This window comes from Martes martes, assembly GCF_963455335.1.
Source record: "Martes martes genome assembly, chromosome: 17".
Taxonomy (NCBI): domain Eukaryota; kingdom Metazoa; phylum Chordata; class Mammalia; order Carnivora; family Mustelidae; genus Martes; species Martes martes.
Window position 1 is genome coordinate 34,282,495 of NC_137905.1, and position 25,075 is coordinate 34,307,569.

The 25,075-nt window shown below is 36.1% G+C and overlaps 1 protein-coding gene across 1 annotated transcript in view; it reads right to left on the bottom strand.

Annotated features, from left to right (window-relative positions):
- The window catches only part of LONP2 (lon peptidase 2, peroxisomal), a 120,016-nt gene that overhangs the window by 39,388 nt on the left and 55,553 nt on the right, over positions 1-25,075 (bottom strand). The window contains exons 9-11 of the mRNA XM_080828152.1: positions 8,397-8,547; positions 6,274-6,400; positions 2,705-2,838 (exon numbers count right to left, since the gene is read on the bottom strand). Coding sequence (XP_080684278.1) covers positions 2,705-2,838; positions 6,274-6,400; positions 8,397-8,547 — 412 coding nt within the window. The remainder of the gene's footprint in view (positions 1-2,704; positions 2,839-6,273; positions 6,401-8,396; positions 8,548-25,075) is intronic.

The following is a 25,075-nucleotide window of genomic DNA, read 5'->3' on the forward strand; positions in this document are numbered from 1 at the left end:
TACTTTTCTTCCTGGCAGTAACTAAATCCAGCAATATTTTTAACATTAAAAATAACTCCCTCACTACATTCCTTGAAATTTCTAAAACAACTATTCTATTTTATACTCTAATTTTAAATAATTCATTTCTTAATGAAAAACTTTCAGTTATTAAGCCATTTGAACTTCGTGGCATAAAACCTGTTATTGACCCTTTTGCAGGAATTTTCCTTTTGGATTGGTTGAATTGATAAGCACTAATTTCAAGACACCTTATAATTATCTTACTGAAGTCTGGAGGAGGGTCATTTATAATAAACTCAAGGGCATCTTACAATAGTAGAAGTAGCTTAGAGTCTACAGGCTCTCATGAGATCCACAACCAAAATCACCATCAAGAGACAAGTAATTATTCTAATATTTATTTATTGTGGATACCTGGGTAATATCTTAGCTACTCAAATCTTCTTGGGTATGTCATCATTTGGGATTTGTTCTGTGGATCATGGATTAAGAAAAAATAATCAGGGGCGCCTGGCTGGCTCAGTCAGAAGAACATGCGACTCTTGATCTTGGGATCCTGAGTTCAAGCCTCACACTGGGTGTAGAGAGTACTTAAATAAATAAAAACTTCAAATAAATAAATAAATAGATATTGCCATGAAAAACTGCATGTTTCCAGTTCTTGAGTATTTCAGGGTCATCTTTAAATAGCTAATATGATCACAGATATTATTGGAAATATGCTAATAGACATATGTATAAACATTAAGCATTGCATAACTATGGGAAGTTTCCTTTGGCATCAAATCCCTCTGAATATATTGGTATAAGTCCCCAAACATACCTTCTCAATCCTAAATTCAATTTTCTCAAAATAAGCTAACTAGATAAACTCATTTCACTGTCTGCCTAGAACAAAAAATTCAGGCGCTTCAGCCCACAGCACAAAGTGAGTATTCTAAGAATAAAAAGGGGGAAATTCAGGAGGATCTAGGCCTTATATTTAGAAAGAGAAGAAGAGGAAAAATACCTCAGTTCTCCACTGTCACTGTCAGCTATACCAGTGATTCCATTCTTTACAGGCTATCATTCACCTAGGGAACTTTTTAAAAATTAAGATTTTTAAAAATGATGGCCTGAATATGTGTTTATCTTTAAACTTCCTCTCCAAATCCTATAAAGTGACAATTAAGAAATTTAAAAAGTATAAACCCTTAAGAACAAAAAGAGAAAGAAGAAAGACAATAGCTAATATGAGATGCTGATAATATTTTGGAAAACAGAAAGTGGGTGGATAGGAAGTAATAAACATTCAGGCTAGAGAAAGAAGAAACCTTAACGTTATCCACAAAATGCTATGAAGGCTCAGGAATTTGAAGTACCCCTGAAAATATCAATGAGGAATGGTACTAAACAGAAAAATGTTAAAGTCTGTGGAAGAAACAATTAGAGCTTAAGATCCCTACCCCTACTCCGTCAGTATAGGAAGGACAACATCCTTCTCCAGCTCAACAGCAGACAGGAAGTTTACTCCCTGGAGAAAATGAACCAGGGAGGTTCTTGGCACAGTGGGAACAGGGGTAAAGCATCATACTGGAAATAGGACGATTGTATGAAAGTCCATTCTTTTAATGATAAAGTGTTATATGCACTGTGCTTAACAACAGAAGGAAAAACAGGGAAGATGTTTACATCTATTCCACTAAGTATATCACAAATTATGGTTCTTCAACTGCATTCATCAAACTGCTCTAGAAAGAGCTATGGAAATGGTAGAACATCTAATAAACCTCCTTACTATTAGGAAATTTCAATTTCCCCACTACTCAAGTCATGTTTGTTAAAGCAAGTTTTGGTAAGTTGTGTAGCAGCATGGTATGATGAACAGAGACCCCTTACAGGTCTGGGGCAAGAAGTTAAAACATTCTAACTGGGTACCAGTGGAAATGGTCACATTTGATTAATTTTAGGAATAGAAATCTTCCCTTTCTTTCCCTATCACCCCCTCCACATTTTTTTTTTAAAGATTTTTATTTATTTATTTGACAGACAGAGATCACAAGTAGGCAGAGAGGCAGACAGTGAGAGAGGGAGAAGCAGGCTCCCTGCTGAGCAGAGAGCCCAATGCGGGGCTCGATCTCAGGACCCTGGGATCATGACCCAAGCCAAAGGCAAAGGCCTTAACCCACTGAGCCACCCAGGCGCCCCATCCCCTCCACAATTATTTAAGAAAAAATAATTTAATTTTAATTGTATACCTATCAAAGAAAATGTGTGAGAAAAATTATGACATATAAAGCTCTTCCAGAGTACAAAGATCTACCCTTGCAGTATTTGGACAGCTTGGATTTTTTTAACTGGTGTAATAACTTTCTATGCTATAAATACTGAAAGACTTTGTAACAGTCTGGATCAGAAAGAAAAAATGGAACACCAGAACCCATATGTAAAGCACACCATCATAAATCTGGAGAAATGTGATACCTTTAAAGCATTAATATGGAGTATTATTCCAGCTGAAACTCTGTACTATTTGTAAAAGAGAATCCTCTTGATAAAATACATCAGTGTTAAGTTATTACTTACTTGTTGCATGTATCTATTGGTGCAGTAGTATGTACTACTGCTCTAAGGCCTACCCAACACCATCCCTCCATGTTCAACTTTTTTTGCCATTGACTCCTACCACCGAGCCCGAGAGCCCCAGATCAACGTCACAGACCTTCTCCCTCAGCCACATCAGAATGGTCCAACTTGGCTTCTTTATGTTGTCCTTCTGCTACCTTCACAGCAACAGCTCGGCAAATGGCCCCAAACTTCCTGTCCAGAGAGCGAACCCCTGCCTCTCTGGTATACCTGTCATCAAAGGAAAATATTTTATTTTTAGCTAAACATCACCTGTAAAAATAGAAATAATATGATTAACATTTATACTAAAGAAACAGTGTACATCTAAAAGTTCATTACATTTTCTTAAGTACTAACTTCCTCACATTTAAAAATTCCTCATTAAAGTACTATTATTTCTTTCTTTTTCCTGTTTTTTTTTAAAGTACTATTATTTCTTAAATATTCAGATGTATTTTCAGCTATAACTTTCCCCTTTATAGGGATTTTTATCTTCAACTATTATCCTGTATTTAAAAAAAATCTTTGGTTCTTCAATGTATACTGCCAAAGTAAATTTGGCAGCACATAAGACATCATTTGCTTCTTAATGATATGTGTAAGAGCTTTCTTAAGTAAAATTTATCAATTTAAGAAAATTCTACATGAATTTATTATACTTGAAATATTGCTGGAAGAATCAGAAAAATAAAATTTTCCCATCTAAAGCAAAAATTAACCTTAGAAATCTAGTTTTTAGTGGGAACTGTGCTAGTCACCTGTATTCAGTATATTTTCTTAGAGACTTCTAAAGAAGGAAAATATGCTGATACATGCATAGTGAATTTGTGAAGAAGATTCTAAATGTGGTTAGAAATGTCTAAATGTCTTAAAAAAGAGTTATGTTAGACTCTATAAATTCTATATGCCACTTCATAAACCATTATGTAACACAACCATTCTTGGCCACCCAGCTTTGGATGGATCTGAATGGGAAGCATCAGGTAGAGAATATAGGTTTATCTGAAAAACTGGATTTGATTAGGCAGTCAGACACCTATTCTAGATTTTAGGGAATCAGATTTCAAAAGTTCTGAGAAAAGACAAAAACTTTGCAAAAACCCTCTAAAGCAAAACTCATTTCAATTAAAGGGATTTGAGGAGGCAAGCATAAAGTCCATTATTACACAACTGCATATAATTTCAGTAAGGAAGAAAACAGGGAGGCTTGTTAAAAATAAACAAACCAACATGTAAAAAAAAAAACAAACCCAATGTAACTTTCTAGACAACTCGCTGATGAGCTCAAATTAAAGGTCTGGACAAAAGATGAAAGAACAGGGATTGAAGAAGCTTACAGGGGAATGACATGAACATGCAGAAATGGTACCAGGACGTTCAGAATAAACTTTCAGAAATAATGACATCCACAACAACACAAATGAGATATTGCTTTTTTTCTTTTTTTCTTTCATTTAAGGTGGCCAGAAGCTAATGCAGACAGTATAAGATTAACAGCTGACTGAAAGAAACTAGACACAACAACCCCCATTCAGTATTTTTAAACCCAAAGGAAAGAGTCACCAGTATTCAATAAGAAGTGGCTGATGTTTCCTGTCTATGACATGAGCATGAAGACACTATATATGCCAATTTCCAGAGGACCTAAAACTAATGATAATCAAGATAAAAAAATTCATTTGTTACAGGTAGCTGAGACAAACAACAATATATACATAACTGCAAACTTCTCCATTTGGGTTTTGTAAAATTCAACCCTACCCTAAGAGTATAGAATGAGATAGACCAAATTTAGCAGAAATTCATATGAAAAACAACTAAAGATGTTTGGTAACTATAAGGGCAACAGGCAAGAGAATAACCTAAAATAGCTAAGAGTCTTGAGATATAGTCATAAAATAATATAATCAAAATAGGAAAGCAAGTGGTCTTACACCATGAACTGCTCAGGCTACATGTGAAATACTGAGTTCCACTCCAGATGTTTCATTTTAAAGAGGACACTGGTTTCACAGGCAGCATTCAGAAGATGACTAATCAGAAAGGTGAGGTGTTGAGAGTGGGTCAAGAGGAATGGTAAAGAGAACAGGAATGTTCGGCTTGAAAAAGAGAACATTTATGGGAAGTGGACCTGACATTTTTTTTTTAATGCCAGAAGGGCTGTACAAGGGAGGAATTTGCCCTTAGATTCTAGGTGCTTGTAGAGGGCAGAACTAGAAAATTATAGCAGTGAGCCCTCCAGTACTTGCAGAACTCAAGTAGGCTAGTTACATAGGGAGGGATGTGGGACTAGATGAGATCTAAACCCCCTCCCCTCCTCCTGAACATTATAGGTCCAGGACTATGACACACAAAAAGATAAAAAATACACCAAAAGATGAAAAACTATATCCTAATCTTGGTAACTCACTCAACAGCCAAAACTGCTTGGAGTAGCAAATACCTGTGCTGTTTTAAAAAATATTAAAACTTCTCAGGGACATTTCCTAATGTCCATAGCTTTTAGTATTTGATATGTTTTGAGCTAAGACACATAAAAAAGAGACAGTTCTCCAAGCAACTGGGAAATACAAATAATGATTACTTTTCAAAGTCATTATTTCGATCCAGGTATTTTTGTTCTCTCACTCACATTTTATAGATGGGGAAACTATCAAAAAGGTTAAGTGACTTGTTGAAAGTTACCCAAAGGCATCAGGGGTGTTATCTGGAATAATATTATTGTTGGAAGACTTCAGCATATAAATCACCTAATTTATTTCTCCTGGCATTATCCACACAATGAATCACAAGTTAAGAAAAGGAACTCCCAGGTCAGATCTGGTCTTACTGTTTTGTGTATAAATTTAAATAGACTTCCAAACAGACTTCCATAAGAAGGCTGGCTTAGATCAAAAAGCAGTCTGACTGGCCAAACTTGAAGTCAAAGTTCAAAATAGAAAGATACTTTGCTTCTCCTGAAAAACAGCAGTTACTGTGAGAGGACCACGTGAGGAGTGTTTGGCAGCCTGACACAATTTGCCAGATGATGCAATGGATCTGTAACGCTGAGCCAGGAAAACTGTAAGAGGCTGTTACAGATATAAATTCTCAACAGGGTGTATTTTCCATTCAACCATGCAATGTATAAATCAGACAAAGCAATACTCTACTCAGATAATTTACATACTGCTTACCACTGGCTTAAGCACTTGGTAGCTAAGAAAGTACCCTCTCAATCCTTCTGGTGTTAATTCCAAAGATGAAAATTTTAAGGATGTTTAAAATCTCTCAAGGGGAAGAAAAGAAAATCTGAAGAACCTAAAATAGGTGTTTCAAAGTAGCAATGCAATTCTTGAAAGAATGTCACTTTTAAGATCCTGGGGTATATAAGGTATCTCAATATTTTCCTTGTTTTTGATTCTTAAATTTATCTGATGAATCCCTTATACTGCTCTTGTGAAAAAGCTGAAATTGTGGCTCAGCTAAAGTCCTCAGCTATGAAGATACTCTAAGTACTTTCCCTATAAACTTCTGCCTAATATGGAGCCCTATGTACATCAAGTCATGGGAATGCTTGCTGGGAATCTAATGGAGAGAAAGAAATGGATGCTGTGAGTTGCCAGCAAAACTGTCTCCTTTTTAGACTCAAACATTACTGAGGCCTCAGGATGGCTGACTAACCTGGTGATGATGTCAAGAGTAGTAACCTGTGGGATCTGAATCTGCTGAGGAGTCAGCCCGTGCTGTTCCAATTGCTTTGGGATCAAGTGCCTGTGGGCAATCTCGATCTTCTCCTCTTGTGTATACCCTAGGAAAAAAGTGATCTTATGCTGTAATTATTCACACAGCTTCCACAGTGCTATGTTTTTTCAAATGAATCAAATGCAGATTTAATGTATCTTGGATTAGAATGAATTTAAGTGTTAACTTCCAATAAGATTATAATTAGAATAAAGAAATTCAACCTCCAATTAGTAACTGTTAAAATTTCCAACTCTGTCCACAAACAAAAAGAGCATTTACTAATAAGCACAGGTTTGAAAGTCTCTTGATTAAATAATGTATCTCTCAAGGAAGAGGAAAACTCTCATTAAATCTCTAAATAATTGTTTCCTTAAATGTGAAATTTTATTATTTAACATGCAAATAACGTATCTCTTATCTTTAGCATAATTTGATACATAACTGAAATAACTTACAATAACAACAAGGGATTGAGGTAAATCAGTGGGGGGTTCCAATGCAAGAGCTGCAAAGGAGCTATTTTCAGAACACTGGCTATAAATTTAAGCAACAAAACAAAAACTAAGACATCCCCATAGAAGTTTCTCCCCTATACATACTGGAATTATATATATAATTTATATAGTTAAAAGACTTTATATTCTTATTTAAGAGCCTCAAAAGAATAGATTTAATTTGTCTTTAAATCCTGTAAGGAAAAAATGTCCCTAATTAATTGCCCCCTTCTCATTTAACAAGCAAAAAAAAAAAAAAAAAGATGAACTGATAAGACAGCTCATTTGAGTAGAAAAAGGAAATTAAAAATGCCCAAACAGTAGAAGATGGGATAATCAAACCTGCAAGGAAGATACTTGCATCATATGTCTACCGATGCAACAGCTATCCTGGTTATTTCACTTCACGTCAGTATATCTTATGGATTCTCTGCCTTAATTGGGAATTTCCAGGCAACTGGGTCTCTTTATTTATTTTATTTTATTTTTTTATTTTAAAGATTTTATTTATTTGACAGAGACAGAGAGAGAGTGCACACAACCAGGAGGGGACCCTGGGATCATGACCTGAGCTGAAGGCAGATGCTTAACTGACCAAGCCACCCAGTTGCCCCTATTTTAGTCTTATTCATATGCAAAAAGTAATTTTTTACTCCACCATATTTTAAAAATAAGTATTGGAACTTGCAAGGCTCACAGATAACTAAGAAATGCAATTATCATTCACTTGGTTGTAAAAATTTATTTCAAATTAATATGAAATATATACTTAGATTATTCTTAGAATCAAAATATATTTTGATTCTTCTCTATTTTCATTTTAACAAATACCCACTTATGTTTCATCTCTTCTAGGGAAAAGTAATTCTGAGCAATTAAAAGAAAGTGAAAACACTGGGTTTTTTTAGTGTTAGTAATTAAAGGACTCTACCTTACACGCTACAGTGAAAGAGAAGACATGGTAAAAAGAAAAAAAGGTGGAACTACTTCACAAAAAACTAAAAAGAAGAGGAATTTAAAAGCATCCTGCACTTTTATGTAAAAGTGAGACCAAATGTAATAAAGTTCAGCAACTCTTTAGGACCCAACTCTTAACGAGAATAAATGATTACACTTTCTCATAGTAAAAACTGTAAAATCTTATACATAAGAAGCTAAACTGACCATGTAAAGATCTATTTTTAGTTTTTAGACACTCGTTTTGAAAAAAAAATTTTTTTTAAGTTTAGAAATTATTTCAAAGAAGAATGTGTTATTTGCTAAGACACTGGAAAACATTTTTTAATGCTAAGAATTTTTTAATGCTAAGTTGTCTGAAATTGTTATGCAAACTTTATTCTTGATGTCTTACAGAACATACAATAATCTTATATGTCATCATTAAAACAAAGTTTTGATGTTCCAGACTTTGAATTTACATAAAAGCTGGTTTATACCATACTTAGAACTTTGAAGATTATACACTGGCAAATCAACTTTTACTCAAAACTCCACAGCACAACTTAAAGGGTTTTACTCAGGAAGGCAAAAGCTATCACGTAACGATTTTATTTATGAATCAGGTACCTGGGACCTGAATGATTTCCATTCTGTCCAACAAGGCAGGTGGAATAGTTGCAGTGGTGTTGGCAGTAGCTATAAAAAGAACTTGGGAAAGGTCAAAGGCCACATTTAGATAATGATCTGTGAAGTTATGGTTTTGTTCAGGATCCAACACCTGTGAGGGAACAATAAACATTTAAACAAATTCAGTAATTCCAACAGAAAGCTAAAACACACATGAAATGCACATGATGTATTAGCAGCATTGATATTTCTGTTCAATACAGTTTGAGAAACATGGGGATACCACTAAAACCTGAGCACCATTCTTTACATTGCCCACGTTCTACATACTTTAAAAAAAAAGTGTTCGATGTCAAAATTTTTGAACATACATAAAAGTACAAAGAAGCAAAAATTATCCCTTCAAGTTCTGTTCTTAAATCTATTCACTAATGACTTACTGTGTAGTCATAAGTAATTTACCAATCCTACAGAACCAGTTTCCCTCTTGGTAACACATCCTCTCTTACCTGCTTTGGGAACATAAAGAAAGTGTATAGAGTATTTTGATTCTTAGGTAAGACATAAAATAATTAGTAAACTTCTCAAACACTATCAGTAAGTCTGGCTATAAAGTTTTTAAGTGAAAGGAGAATTCCAAACAAAAGTAAACTAGTAAAAATTACTATGCTACTATATTCTGATACAGCACAAGGAAAAATTTACTTTTAAAAAATGCATTAGAACAAAACTTTTGTTTTTAACGAGCAAAATATCAGTATCTCTTAAAATTTTTTAATTGAGAAATTGTATAATTTATCAATTAGATTCTTAAAATGTTGAACAACTAGGTATGAGAGAATATATGTTCTTTAGGTTATTGCTCAAAAGCTCCAACTCACAGGCACTCACTGTGGAGAAATCTACATAGGACTCGGTGCCTTCTGCATGTTCTAAACCTTTAACATATTATCACTTTCATTTACACTAGATTAGTATAAATATATACAGATTAGTATAAATATATATTTATACTTATATACATATATATTATATATAATATACATATATTACATATGCATGTACATATATATGTATGTATGTACATATGTACATATGTATGTATGTACATATATGTATATGTACATACAATATATATACATATATTATATATATGTATATAAGTATAAATATATATTTATATATAATATAAATATATATATTATATAATAATATATTATATATTATATATTATATATAATAATATATAATATATAATAATATAATACATATAATATATAATATATAATAATATATAATATATAATATAATATATATAATTATATATTATATAATATATAATAATATAATAATAAATATAATATATATTTATATATTATATATACAGATTAGTATGAATATATATTTATACTTATATATATAATATATATTTATACTAATCTGTATATATTTATATATAATATATATAGCATATATCATATATCATGAACATGAATATATATATGATATATCATATGAATATGATATACATATGAATATGATATACATATTCAAAAAGTAAATGGACTAAAATATTTACCAGTGACAACTTTACCACCAGCTTTCCCTCACTTCTGATTCCCTTTCTAAGCTTTACTTATTGTTAAACCTATCTACAATTTAGTCCTAATTCAAAGCCCTTTACAGAGAATCTTGAATTTGGTGAACACTATTACAGGAAACTCAGTGTTTATCTAGAATACAATTCCCAGAAAGTTCTACTATTTATATTTTCACAAGACTTAATAATGTTTATAAAAATATAATATATAAAAATAAGGTACTTTGAGACATCAAAAACCATACTAATTATGTCCAGTACAGCACTGGTTAAGAGTAATCTTACTGTCTACCAGTAAGATTATTATCTGAAAACCGTTAATCAATATGTTTGGAAAATAGGACAATCTTAGTTAAATCCATTATCTAGTTAAATAAAAACCTGTTCTTTAATGGCTTTAATGTAATCTAACACATGTTGGATAAGTCTTAGAAATGGCTGTGAGACCTGTCCAAGTGAAGCCATTTTTTTCTCTTAAAATTAAATGACAGTGGGGTTTAAGGAAAGTTGGGAAATTAATAAATGAATGATTCTGAACTATGAATGAGGTCTCTTTAAAAAAAATGCATTACAAAACCTCTGGGTTATAAGAAAAGAAAACCAGTGATGCCCAATTTGCTTGCCTCTGTCTTTTACTTAGGAAAACATAAAAGAATATGTAGAGTTTAAAAAACATCAGAAACACTGATCAATTGCTTCTTGGCCTTTTAGCTAGAATCAAGTGCAGAAACACTGATCAATAGCCAGATAAAAAGAATTTCTAGTAATCCGTATTCAGATGACACATTAAGGTAAACTGGTGAGTCCCTGGAGAGATAAAAATCACAGTAAGAACTTCTTTTCTTTAAAGACTTTATTTATTTATTTTAGAGAAAGAGAGCGTGCACACAGTGCTGCGGGGTGGGGGGGGGCAGCATGGGAGAGGGAAGAGCAGACCGCCTGCTAAGCCAGGAGCCCAACGTGGGGCTCAATCCCAGGACTCCAAGATAATGACCTGTGCCGAAGGCAGACGCTTAACCAACTAAGCCATCCAGATGCCCCACAGTGAGAATTTTATAGCCATCAAACCTCTGCTTTTCCCCTGAACTTTAGAGAGCCAAGGCTTCTGTGGACCAACTCATCCACAAATAGGAGCTGTTTTCAAGAACAGCTAGAACTGTTTTTCTCTCTCCACATTCAAAAGTTTTTCTACATCCATCCTAGGGTTATAATTCCTACCTACACAGTCCGACTGGAAATGGAAATAGCCACGATGGGACACTTTATTCTTAGGATCATGAAATCAGAGGTGGGATAAACTATGGGGAGGGGTGTATGCTGAAAATTGCTCTTCAATAATAATTTCTGTCAAGAGAACTACAGATGTTTGTAGGCAATCCAGCACTACACTCCACTTATCAGAGATGACTAGGTAACTGTCATCTTTAGGTATGACAATGTGGTTGTATTTTTAAAAAATCTGTTACCTTTTAGAGATAAATACTAAATATCTATGAAATGATATAATGTCTGAAATTTGATTTAGAATAATGGGAAGGAACAGATGAAATAAGATCGGCCATGAGATGATAATTGTTAAGGATGAATGATGAGTTTACATAGTTCATTACACTATTTCTCTTTTATTATGGTTAAAATTTCCCAGAACAGAAAGTAAAAAATAAATAAAGTAAAATAACTAAAATTAAGTACGGAAGTCACACATAATTAGTACTATAGAAATTAAGTATTTAGATAAGGACAAATTTGAAAAAAATGTCCAGAACATTGGAGAAAAGGCACTAAAGCTATATAGAGAATAGATACGTAAAAAATAAAGATATCTAATTCATAGCTAATTGACATAACTACAGAAAAGGTTTCAACAAATGTAAAATACAGTATAATTAAAGAAATAACCAAGAAAATATTCTGGAAGATCTAACTGTTTGGACTGAAAAGCCTTATTAAACTCTTCTGTGCAATAATGAATGACAGACTATTACTGAAACAGAATTTTCAGGTGCCTGGGTGGCTCAGTCGGTTAAGGGTCTGCCTTTGGCTAAGGTCATCATCCCAGAGTCCTGAGATGGGTTCCTACATAGGGCTCCCTGCATAGCAGGGAGTCTGCTCATCCCTCTCCCTCTGCCCTTCCCCTCTGCTCAGGATCTGTCACGTCTCTCTTTCAAATAAAATCTTTAAAAAAAAAAAAAAGAAAGAAATACAGAATTTTCAAACAAAATTATGACTAGTTTAAAATATCTTTAAAATCCTTAAAACGCAGAATATATGTAATAGACATGAAGCATAACAGATGAACACCAATGAACCCACTATCCAATTGTGCGGACATTTTATTTTGTGTTTAGGCCAATCGTCATGAAAGTAGAACATTTAAAATCATCAACCATAGTCCCAGCAGACAATATTAATATATATATTCATCTTTATCCATAAACCAGAAAGAAACCCAGTTAAATCCAGAAAGAAACTCTTTTTTAAAATGTTTAATGTACAAAATGGAAGTAATACCCTCACTTGGAGCACACATCACAATCGGAGATATCCTAGGAGAAGAGTGGAAATTTCATAGTGTGAAAGGACTGGTGTCCTGACTTCTCTGCTTGCACTGTAATTATAGTGTACTGCAGTCTCTGTAAGCCTGATTAAATGTTTTCATTAATTATAAATGAATGAATAGAGTTTTAAGATTCTTGCAAAATATTGTTAAATAGAGGCAAAGATGTGAAAAGAAGAAAATGCCACTTTTATTGTTAGCCAAATTATGAAATAAAAACAATGATATGACTAGAATACATTGTTTTCAAAAATATAATTATCTTTTAAAACTTACAATGTAACATATGTAAGTATGTAACATTAGAGTGGTACATAAATGTGTGTATATTACATATATATTCTTTGTTATAGAATGAACTGTGTCCCCTTAATGTGACTGTATTTGGAAACAGGGTCTTTAAGGAGGTAGTTAGAATTAAATGTGGTCATAAGGGTGGGGCCCTAATCCATTATGACTGGTATCCTTTATAAGAAGGGAGAAACTGACAGAAAGACAGACTAGGGATGCATGGGCACAGAGGAAAAACCACATGAGGACACAATGAAAAGGCAGCAGTCTGCAAGCCAAAGACAGACAGACCTCAGGAGAAATCAATCCTGCCAACACCTTGATCTTGGACTTCCAGAGTCCAGAACTGTAAGAAAATAAATTTCTGGATTTTTTTTTTAAATCATCTAGTCTGTGATATCTTATTATCACAAACATTTGTCACGTATGTATTTGTAAATATATGGATAGATTTTCAAAAGCTTTTACTCATAAAATATGTGAACAAAACACATGAAGATTACTGTGGTGCAGACCATAAATACATGTTAGCAAATACAAAAAGCCTCAAAACACAACGTACACACAAATCCTTGAAAAAAGTAACCTGAAAATGTATTCCATCTAAACATTAATCATAATAAAAGGATAAGAAGCAATGAAATCATTTAAGCACAGAATTAAAACTAAATGTATGAGGAAGCACTTCTACTAGATGGGCAGCATGAGGAATTATGAAGATCTGCTTCTCCCTAGGAGCAATGAAAAACTAATACCACAATAGCTGTGAAAACCAGGAGCCTAGCAAAAACTGTAGGGGTGCAGAATAGATTAGAACTCCCCAAAAGCCCTTTCCCCAAACAACTATCACTGTCCTGAACTGGGCATTCCTTGGAAGAGCTACACTGTCAGGATTTAATCTTTATTTGATCTGACTCAGAGAACACTCTATGTGAACAGCCTATCTCTGAGGCATTTGTCAAGAACAACCAGGAGTAGGGATGCCTGGGTGGCTCAGTATGCCTTCAGCTCAGGAGATGATCCTAGGGTCCCCACATTGGGCCCCCTGCTCAGCGGTGAGCCTGCTTGCTTCTCCCTCTGCTTGGGCTCTCTCTCTCTGACAAATAAGTAAAATCTTTAAAAAAAAGGCAACCAGGAGCAATTGTTTAACATTGAAGCTACCTCAGGGAGTGATACCAGTTGGGGCTAACAGGTGGCTGATCAGAAAATCTAAAAGGAAAAACTGGGGAATGAGATAATCATGGGAGCCTTTAAAAAAACTCCGAAATATCCTGAAGAAGCCCAGATGTTTGGACTTCTTACATAAAGATTTTAAATCAGCTATTCTGCATATGTTTAAAAAACTAATGCAACAGTATGGATGAATCTTGAAGACATTATGCAAAGCAAAATAAACCAACTGCAAAGAGTCAATTCTCTATGATTCCACTTAATAAGGTATATAGATTACTCAAAGTTACAGAAACAGAAAGAATGGCAGCGGCTAGTGGCTCACTGAGAAATGCGGAATTGCTGTTTAATGAGTACTGAGTTTTGGTTTTTCTAGATGATAAAGTTCTAGAGATTGGGTGCACAAGTAATGTGAATATACCTAACACTACTGAACTGTACATTTAAAAATGGTGAAGATGGCATTGTGTATTTTACTGGAACTAAAAAGCAAAAGCAAAAGCTAAAGGAAATCATGCCTAAAGAATTACAGAAAACTGCGTGAATGATCTCTTAACAAAGAGAAAATCTCAATAAAAAGAGACGGATTATTTAAAAAGAAGCAAACAGCAAATAGAAATCTGAGAGCTGAAAAATACAGTAACAAAAAATTCACTATACGGGCTAAATGTGAATAGTAATTTCACCTGACAGAAATAAGAATCAATGAGGACAGGTCAATTGAGATTATCCAGTCTGATGAACAGAAAGAAAAAGGAATGAAAGAAATGAACAGTGCCTCAGAGACTTATTAGACGCTATAAAGATTGCCAACATATTCATAATGGCAGTCTGAGAAAAAGAGGAGAAAGAGAAAGGGACATAAAGAATATCTGAAAAAATAATAACCATTAACTTACCAATTTGATGAAAGCCAGTAATTTACACATCTACAAGCCCAACAAAAATGAAGCAGATGCAGAGATTAAAACCTAAACCTATCACAGTCAAACCGTCAAAAGACAAAGACAAAGACAGGTTCTTTAAAGCAATGAAAGAAAATACTGCCTAAGATTAACAGCTGACTTTGCCTTAGAAACCATGAGGGACGAAAAGCAGTAAATACTGAAAATGCTAAAAGAATACAACTGACAACCAAGAATTCTATATCTAATAAAACTAACCTTCAAAAATGAAGGAGAAATTAAGGTATTCCCAGATAAAAAACACTGAGAGAATTTATAGCTAGCAGAACACACTACAAAAGAAATACTAAAGTGAAAGGACACTAAGCTGTAACTACACAAAGAAACAAAGAGCACCAGTTAAAATAATTACACTGGTAAATATAAATGTACAAATGTATTTTTTGTAATTCTGACCTTCTCTTATCTGATTCAAAAGACTTCATAAAGCAATAATTACAGTTGTTTCTCATTATTCATGATTTCTGCATTCACAAATTCACTTAGAATTTATTTAGAACTCAACAATGAATACTTCTGGTGCTTCTATAGTCATATGTGGACAAAGGAAAACACATAGCCCAAGGTGAATGTTCCCCAAAGCAGTATTTAAGTACTATCTAGTGCTGTAAGTACAAGGCTGTAACAAGCCTTATGAACAAAAATACATGTGTTACATAAGCTTTGTTTACATGTAACATGTGTTACATAAGCTTTGTTTTATGAGTTCAATGTTAATGAAGGAACAATATATATTCAATAGGGCAACTTTAAACAGAAATACCAAATAAAACAAGGTTATGTACTGATCAACTGACAAACTGACTGTCAAAGAAGCCTATATTCAATAATTCAACACTAATTCAGTATTTCAATACAAATTCAGTATTTGCTGCAATTTTACAGAACACAACTATGGCAATAATGAGAATCAACTATATATTACTGTGTTGATAGGCTTACAGTGTACAGAGATATAATTTGTATGGCAATAGCTGTATAAAGGAGGACAGAGGGAAAGGGGATTTATTGAAGCTAAGGTTTTTTTTTAATTAATTAATTTTAATAAACATATGATGATATTTTATCCCCAGGGGTACAGGTCTGTGAATCACCAGGTTTACACATTTCACAGCACTCATCATAGCATATACACTCCCCAATGTCCATATCCCCACCACCCTCTCCCGTCCCCCCTCCCCCCCAGCAACCCTCAGTCTGTTTTTTGAGATTGGGTCTTTTATGGTTTGTCTCCCTCCCAATCCCATCTTCTTTCATTTTTTCTTTTCCTACCTCCCCCCAACCCCACCACATTGCATCTCCACTTCCTCATATCAAAGACATCATATGATAGTTGTCTTTCTCTGACTGACTTATTTCGCTAAGCATAATACCCTCTAGCTCCATCCACGTCATCGCAAATGGCAAGATTTCATTTTTTTGATGGCTGCATAGTATTCCATTGTGTATATATACCACTTCTTCTTTATCCATTCATCTGTTGATGGACATCTAGGTTCTTTCCATAGTTTGGCAATTGTGGACATTGCTGCTATAAACATTCAGGTGCATGTGCCCCTTCAGAGCACCACGTTTGTATCTTTAGGATATATACCCAGTAGTGCAATTGCTGGGTCATAGGGTAGCTCTATTTTCAGTTTTTTTGAGGAACCTCCACACTGTTTTCCAGAGTGGTTGCACCAGCTTGCATTCCCACCAACAGTGTAGGAGGGTTCCCCTCTCTCCACATCCTCGCCAGCATCTGTCATTTCTTGACTTGTTAATTTTAGCCATTCTGACTGGTGTGAGGTGGTATCTCATTGTGGTTTTGATTTGTATTTCCCTGATACCGAGTGATGTGGAGCATTTTTTCACGTGTCTGCTGGCCATCTGGATGTCTTCTTTGCAGAAATGTCTGTTCATGTCCTCTGCCCATTTCTTGATTGGATGATTTGTTCTCTGGGTGTTGAGTTTGCGAAGCTCTTTATAGATTTTGGATACTAGCCCTTTATCTGATATGTCGTTTGCAAATATCTTCTCCCATTCTGTCAGTTGTCTTTTGGTTTTGTTAACTGTTTCCTTTGCTGTGCAAAAGCTTTTGATCTTGATGAAATCCCAATAGTTCATTTTTGCCCTTGCTTCTGTTGCCTTTGGCGATGTTCCTAGGAAGAAGTTGCCGCGGTTGAGGTCAAAGAGGTTGCTGCCTGTGTTCTCCTCAAAGATTTTGATGGATTCCTTTCTCACACTGAGGTCCTTCATCCATTTTGAGTCTACTTTCGTGTGTGGTGTAAGGAAATAGTCCAATTTCATTTTTCTGCATGTGGCTGTCCAATTTTCCCAGCACCATTTGTTGAAGAGGCTGTCTTTTTTCCATTGGACATTCCTTCCTGCTTTGTCAAAGATTAGTTGACCATAGAGTTGAGGGTCTATTTCTGGGCTCTCTATTCTGTTTCATTGATCTATATGTCTGTTCTTGTGCCAGTACCATACTGTCTTGATGATGACAGCTTTGTAATAGAGCTTGAAGTCTGGAATTGTGATGCCACCAACTTTGGTTTTCTTTTTCAATATTCCTTTGGCTATTCGAGGTCTTTTCTGGTTCCATATAAATTTTAGGATTATTTGTTCTATTTCTTTAAAAAAAATGGATGGGATTTTGATAGGGATTCCATTAAATGTGTAGATTGCTTTAGGTAGAATAGACATTTTCACAATATTTGTTCTTCCAATCCATGAGCATGGAACATTTTTCCATTTCTTTGTCTTCCTCAATTTCTTTCATGAGTACTTTATAGTTTTCTGAGTATAGATTCTTTGCCTCTTTGGTTAGGTTTATTCCTAGGTATCTTATGGTTTTGGGTGCAATTGTAAATGGGACTGACTCCTCAATTTCTCTTTCTTCTGTCTTGTTGTTAGTATAAAAAAATGTGACTGATTTCTGTGCATTGACTTTATATCCTGACACTTTACTGAATTCCTGTACAAGTTCTAGCAGTTTTGGAGTGGAGCCTTTTGGGTTTTCCACATATAGTATCATATCATCTGCAAAGAGTGATAGTTTGACTTCTTCTTTGCCAATTTGGATGCCTTTAATTTCTTTTTGTTGTCTGATTGCTGAGGCTAGGACTTCTAGTACTATGTTGAACAGCAGTGGTGATAACGGACATCCTTGCCGTGTTCCTGACCTTAGCGGAAAAGCTTTCAGTTTTTCTCCATTGAGAATGATATTTCCAGTGGGTTTTTCATAGATGGCTTTGATAATATTGAGGTATGTGCCCTCTATCCCTACACTTTGAAGAGTTTTAATCAGGAAGGGATGCTGCACTTTGTCAAATGCTTTTTCAGCATCTATTGAGAGTATCATATGGTTCTTATTCTTTCTTTTACTAATGTATTGTATCACATTGATGGATTTGAGGATGTTGAACCAACCTTGCAGTCCTGGAATAAATCCCACTTGGTCGTGGTGAATAATCTTTTTAATGTACTGTTGGATCTTATTGGTCAGTATTTTGGTGAGAATTTTCACATCTGTGTTCATCAAGGATATTGGTCTGTAATTCTCTTTTTTGGTGGGATCCTTGCCTGGTTTTGGGATCAAGGTGATGCTGGCCTCATAAAATGAGTTTGGAAGTTTTCCTTCCATTTCTATTTTTTGGAACAGTTTCAGGAGAATAGGAATTAATTCTTCTTTAAATGTTTGGTAGAAATCCCCTGGGAAGCCGTCTGGTCCTGGACTTTTGTTTGTTTGGAGATTCTTGATGACTGTTTCAATCTCCTTACTGGTTATGGGTCTGTTCAGGTTATCTATTTCTTCCTGGTTCAGTTGTGGTAGTTTATATGTCTCTAGAAATGTATCCATTTCTTCCATATTGTCGAATCTGTTGGCGTAGAGTTGCTCATAGTATGTTCTTATAATTGTTTGTATTTCTTTGGTGTTGATTGTGATCTCTCCTCTTTCATTCATGATTTTATTTATTTGCGTCCTTTCTCTTTTCTTTGTGATAAGTCTGGCCAGGGGTTTGTCAATCTTATTAATTCTTTCAAAGAACCAGCTCCTAATTTCGTTGACTTGTTCTATTGTTTTTTTAGTTTCTATTTCATTGATTTCTGCTCTGATCTTTATTATTTCTCTTCTCCTGCTCGGTTTAGGCTTTCTTTGTTGTTCTTTCTCCAGCTCCTTTAGGTGTAGGGTTAGGTTGTGTATTTGAGACCTTTCTTGTTTCTTGAGAAAGGCTTGTACCGCTATATATTTTCCTCTCAGGACTGCCTTTGTTGTGTCCCACAGATTTTGAACCGTTGTGTTTTCATTATCATTTGTTTCCATGAATTTTTTCAATTCTTCTTTAATTTCCTGGTTGACCCATTCATTTTTTAGAAGGATGCTGTTTAGTCTCCATGTATTTGCGTTCTTTCCAAATTTCCTCTTGTGATTGAGTTCTAGCTTCAGAGCATTGTGGTCTGAAAATATGCAGGGAATGATCCCAATATTTTGATACCGGTTGAGACCTGATTTATGATCCAGGATGTGGTCTATTCTGGAGAATGTTCCATATGCACTAGAGAAGAATGTATATTCTGTTGCTTTGGGATGGAATGTTCTGAATATATCTGTGATGTCCATCTGGTCCAGTGTGTCATTTAAGGCCTTTATTTCCTTGTTCATCTTTTGCTTAGATGATCTGTCCATTTCAGTGAGGGGAGTGTTAAAGTCCCCTGCTATTATTGTATTACTGTCGATGTATTTCTTTGACTTTGTTATTAATTGGTTTATATAGTTGGCTGCCCCCATGTTAGGGGCATAGGTATTTAAGATCGTTAGGTCTTCTTGTTGGACAGACCCTTTGAGTATGGTATAGTGTCCTTCCTCATCTCTTATTATAGTCTTTGGCTTAAAATCTAATTGATCTGATATAAGGATTGCCACCCCAGCTTTCTTCTGATGTCCATTAGCATGGTACATTGTTTTCTACCCCCTTGCTTTAAATCTGGAGGTGTTCGGGTCTAAAATGAGTTTCTTGTAGGCAGCATATTGATGGGTTTTGGTTTTTTATCCATTCTGATACCCTGTGTCTTTTGATTGGGGCATTTAGCCCATTAACATTCAGGGTAACTATTGAGAGATATGAGTTTAGTGCCATTGTATTGCCTGTAAGGTGACTGTTACTGTATATTGTCTCTGTTTCTTTCTGATCTACTACTTCTAGGGTCTCTCTTTGCTTAGAGGACCGCTTTCAATATTTCCGGTAGAGCTGGCTTGGTGTTTGCAAATTCTTTCAGCTTTTGTTTGTCCTGGAAGCTCTTTATCTCTCCTTCTATTTTCAATGATAGCCTAGCCAGATATAGTATTCTTGGCTGCATATTTTTCTCGTTTAGTTCTCTGAATATATCATGCCAATTCTTTCTGGCCTGCCAGGTCTCTGTGGATAGGTCCACTGCCAATCTAATGTTTTTACCCTTGTATGTTACAGATTTCTTTTCCCGGGCTGCTTTCAGGATTTTCTCTTTGTCGCTAAGACTTGTAAATTTTACTATCAGGTGACGAGGTGTGGACCTATTTTTATTGATTTTGAGGGGTGTTCTTAGCATCTCCTGGATTTTGATGTTTGTTCCCTTTGCCATATTAGGGAAATTCTCTCCAATAATTGTCTCCAATATACCTTCTGCTCCCCTCTCTCTTTCTTCTTCTTCTGGAATCCCAATTATTCTAATGTTGTGTCGTCTTATGGTGTCGCCTATCTCTCGAATTCTCTCCTCGTCGTCCAGTATTTGTTTGTCTCTCTTTTGCTCAGCTTCTTTATTCTCTGTCATTTGGTCTTCTATGTCACTAACTCTTTCTTCTGCCTCATTTATCCTAGCAGTAAGAGCTTCCATATTTGATTGCACCTCATTAATAGCTTTTTTTATTTCAAGTTGGTTAGATTTTAGTTCTTTTATTTCTCCAGAAAGGGCTTTTATCTCTCCAGAGGGGGTTTCTCTAATATCTTCTATGCCTTTTTCAAGCCCGGCTAGAACCTTGAGAATTGTCATTCTGAACTCTAGATCTGTCATATTACCAATGTCCGTATTGATTAGGTCCCCAGCCTTCGGTACTGCCTCTTGTTCTTTTTTTGTGGTGAGTTTTTCTGCCTTGTCATTTTGTCCAGATAAGATTTGCTTTCTCCTCCTCTGGAATTCCGCTGTTATTGGTGAGTGAAGTTGATCTTGGCTGGGTTTCTTGTTGATCTTCTGGGGGAGGGGCCTGTTGTAGTGAATCTCAAGTGTCTTTGCCGCAGGCGGAATTGCACCACCCTTGCCAGGGGCCGGGATAAGTAATCCGCTCGGGTTCACGTTCGGAATCTTTTGTTCCCTGAGCGCTTTCCATAGAGTTCCGGAGGACGGAAATGAAGATGGTGGCCTCCCAGTCTCCGGCCTGGAGGAGCCGAGAGCTTGGGGTCCTGCTCCTCAGTGCGCCCTCAGAGAAAAGCGCCCAACCGCCCCTGCCTCCCTGGCCTCCGGTCGCACCTGGAGGAAAGCAGTCAATTGCTGGCACTTGGAGAAAAGTGCCCGGTCGCTTCCGTCTCCATGGCCTCCGGCCATGCTCCCACCCAGTCTGTGACTGGCTCAATGTAACCCCGGGCTGAGAGCTCACTCCTCAGCTTTGTCACTGTAGCCGGTGTCCCCGCTCTAATACCTGCAAGCTCTGCGGCACTCAGACACTCCCAGTCCTTCTGTGACCCCACAGGACTGGAGTTATGCTGACCCCACATGGGTTTCCCCCCGGTTTAGCCTCTGGAGCAATGTCCCTCCATGGAGCAGACTTTTAGAAGTCCTGATTTTGTACTCCGCTGCTCCGCCGCTTGCCAGGAGCCGGCCCCTTCCCCCGCGGTCTGTCTTCCCATCACTTTGGATTCACTTCTCCACAGGTCCTACCTTTCAGAAAGTGATCGATTTTCTGTTTCTAGAGTTGTTGCTCTTCTTCTCTTCGATTTCCCGTTGGATTTGTAGGTGTTCGCAATGGTTAGATAGGCTATCTAGCTGATCTCCTGCTACCCGATGTTGTCTCAGCCTGCTACTTCTCCGCCATCTTGACTCCTCCCGCTGAAGCTAAGTTTTTATATGTTAGTTATGATGTTTAATTTTACGTGTCCATTTAGAGAGTTTTTGGGGATGAGATTGACATTTAAATCAATGAACTTTGGGAAGACTGCCCCCCACCTTATGGAGGGGCTTCATCTAATAGTTGAAGGTCTGAACAGAACAAAAGACTAGCCTCACTGAGCAAGAGAAAATTCTCCAGCAAACTGCCTTTGAACTTCATCTGCCCATCAGTTCTCCTGGGTCTTGAGCCTGCCTGCCAGTCCACACTACAGATTTTGGAGTTCCCAGACTCCATAACTGCATAAGATGATTCCTTATAATAAATCTCTTCATATGGATATATCTAGGTATCTATATATGGTTATAGACAATCTATATCTAAGTCTTATGTCTATATATCCAATAATAGGCACAACTAAGAAAAGATCAACAGGGAAATAGAAGATTTGAACAATACTATAAATCAATTAAACATAACAAACATCTAGAGAACAATCCCTCCAACAGCAGCAGCAGTATACACATTCATCTCAAGTGCATATGGAACATTCTCCAGGACAGACTATTAGCAAGGCCATTAAATAAACATCTAAATTTCAAAGAAGTGAAATCACATGAAGTACAATCTCTGTCCACAATGTGATGAAATCAGAAATGAATAAGGAAAAAAACTGGAAATTCACAAAAATATGCAATTAAACCCTAAATAACCAGAGGGTCAAAAAGAAATCAAAAGGGGAGCTGGAAAATATTTTGAGAGAAATAAAAACAAAAATGTAACTTACTAAAACTTGAGATGCAGCTAAAGTGGTGCTCATTGGAATATTCATAGCTGTAAAAACATGTATTAAAAAATTTCAAATCAATACCCTAACTTTCCACCTTAAAAAAGCAGGAAAAGAGGGACACCAGAGTGTCTCATATGGCTGGCCGTCTGTCTTCAGCTCAGGTCATGATCCCAAGGTTCTGGGATTGAGCTCCACGTGGGGCTCCCTGCTCAGTGCAGAGCCTGCTTCTCCCTCTCCTTCTGCTATTCCCTCCACTTGTCCTCTCTGGCTCTGTCTATCTCTCTCTGTCAAATAAATAAATAAAATCTTAAAAAAAAAAAAAAGAAAAAAGAAAAAAAATAGCAAAATGAACCCAAAGCAAGCAGAAGGAATAAAATTAGACAGTAAATAAACAAAACAATAATGGGGGGGGGCCCTCCACAGTAAGCTCATGGCAAGTGACAGAGCAGCAATGCACAAAATCAGAACTTTTAGAAGTCTGCTCTGTTGAGGGATGTCATTCCAGTGGTCTTTGCTGAGTCAGTGTGGTCTCAGGACCCTCAGGTTCACAGAAAGACCAGGGGTGCCCAGTGCAGAAAGACCAGGGGTGCCCAGTGCAGAAGAGCTCCCAGTTACCGGAGCAGGAAAGCTGACTGCAAAGACGGAGTCAAGGAGTGGGTTCTCAACTGGGGGATGCCATAAACCGTGATCCGAGGACCAGCTGGGCCACTACTCTTCAGGCAGGGACCAACCAGGTGGAAGATCCAGGGAGACTCCTCTTCCTCCCCAGGGAGGAGTGGGCATGGGAGCGCAGCAAAGAAATCTATTGGGTTTGGAAACTTCCAACATTGTCATGTGCCAGAGCTAGAAATGCTGGGTCACAGGCTGGGTGAGCACAGAGTGCAGCAGGAGACCAGGGAAACAGGAGTAATTGACTGCTTTTCCCTGAGGGCTCAGTGAGGAGTGGAGCCCCGAGTTCTCAGGTCCTCTGGGGCCAGAGATTTTCATTCTCATCTTCCAAAGCTGTACAGAAAGCTTTCAGGGAACAAAAGCTACTGAGAGCAAACCTGAGCAGATTATTTAGCCTGGCCCCTGGCAAGGGTTGTGCAATTTAGCCTTGGGCAAACACATCTGAGAATCATTGCAACAAGCCCCTCCTCCAGAAGAGCAGCAAGAACATCCAGCCAAGACCAAGTTTACCAATCAATGAGAACTGCAAAACTCCAGCACCAGGGAACTACAACACAGAATTCATGGCTTCTTCCCCATGATTCTTCAGTCTTTCAAAGTTAATCTTTTTAATTATCATTTTTCTTAAATTTTCCTTTTCCTTTTCAACCAACATCTTATCAATTCCCTTTTTAAAATCTTTTTAATTTTCATTTTAACAGTTCTATCCTATCACTTCACTGTATTTAATCTTATTTTTTGTATATATATGTTTTTCTTTCATTAAAATTATACAATAGTTTCTGCTAACAGACCAAAATATACCCTATAACTAGTGTATGGTTTTCTTCTAATCTCTCACCTGATCACATTCTCTCCTTTTTTCTTTCCTTGCTTTTTTCAACTAACTTCTTATCTTACCAATTCCTCTTTTAAAATCTTTTTTAAATTTTCATCTTTACAGTCATAGTTCATCCCTTCATTGTATTTACCCTTATTTTTGTGTATATATAGGTTTTTCTTTTGTCAAAATTTTGGGAGGCAGTTTCTTCTAATAGACCAAAATACATGGAAAATCTAGTGTGTGGCTCTATTTCCCAACCTGATCTTTTTTTTTTTTTTTTTTTTCCCCTTTTCAGGTCTCTTCTGATTTGTTTAGTGTATATTTTTCTGGGGTTGTTGTTACCCTTTTAGCATTTTTTTTCTCTCATTCATCTATTCTTCTCTGGACAAAGTGACAAAATGGAAAAACTCACCTCAAAAAAAAGAAAAAGAGGCAGTACCGACTGCCACGGACCTAATCAATATGGACATTAGTAAGATGTCAGCACTAGCATTCAGAATGATGATTATAAAGATACTAGCTGGCTTGAAAAAAGCATAGGAGATACTAGAGAATCCCTTTCTGGAGAAATAAAAGAACTAAACTCTAAACAAGTCAAAATCAAAAGGGCTATTAATGAGGTATAATTAAAAACTGGGGGCTCTTACTGCTAGAATAAATGAGGAAGAAGAGAAAATTAGTGATACAGAAGACCAAATGATAGAGAATAAAGATGAGAAAAAGAGAGATAAACAACTACTGGATCACGAGGGGAAAA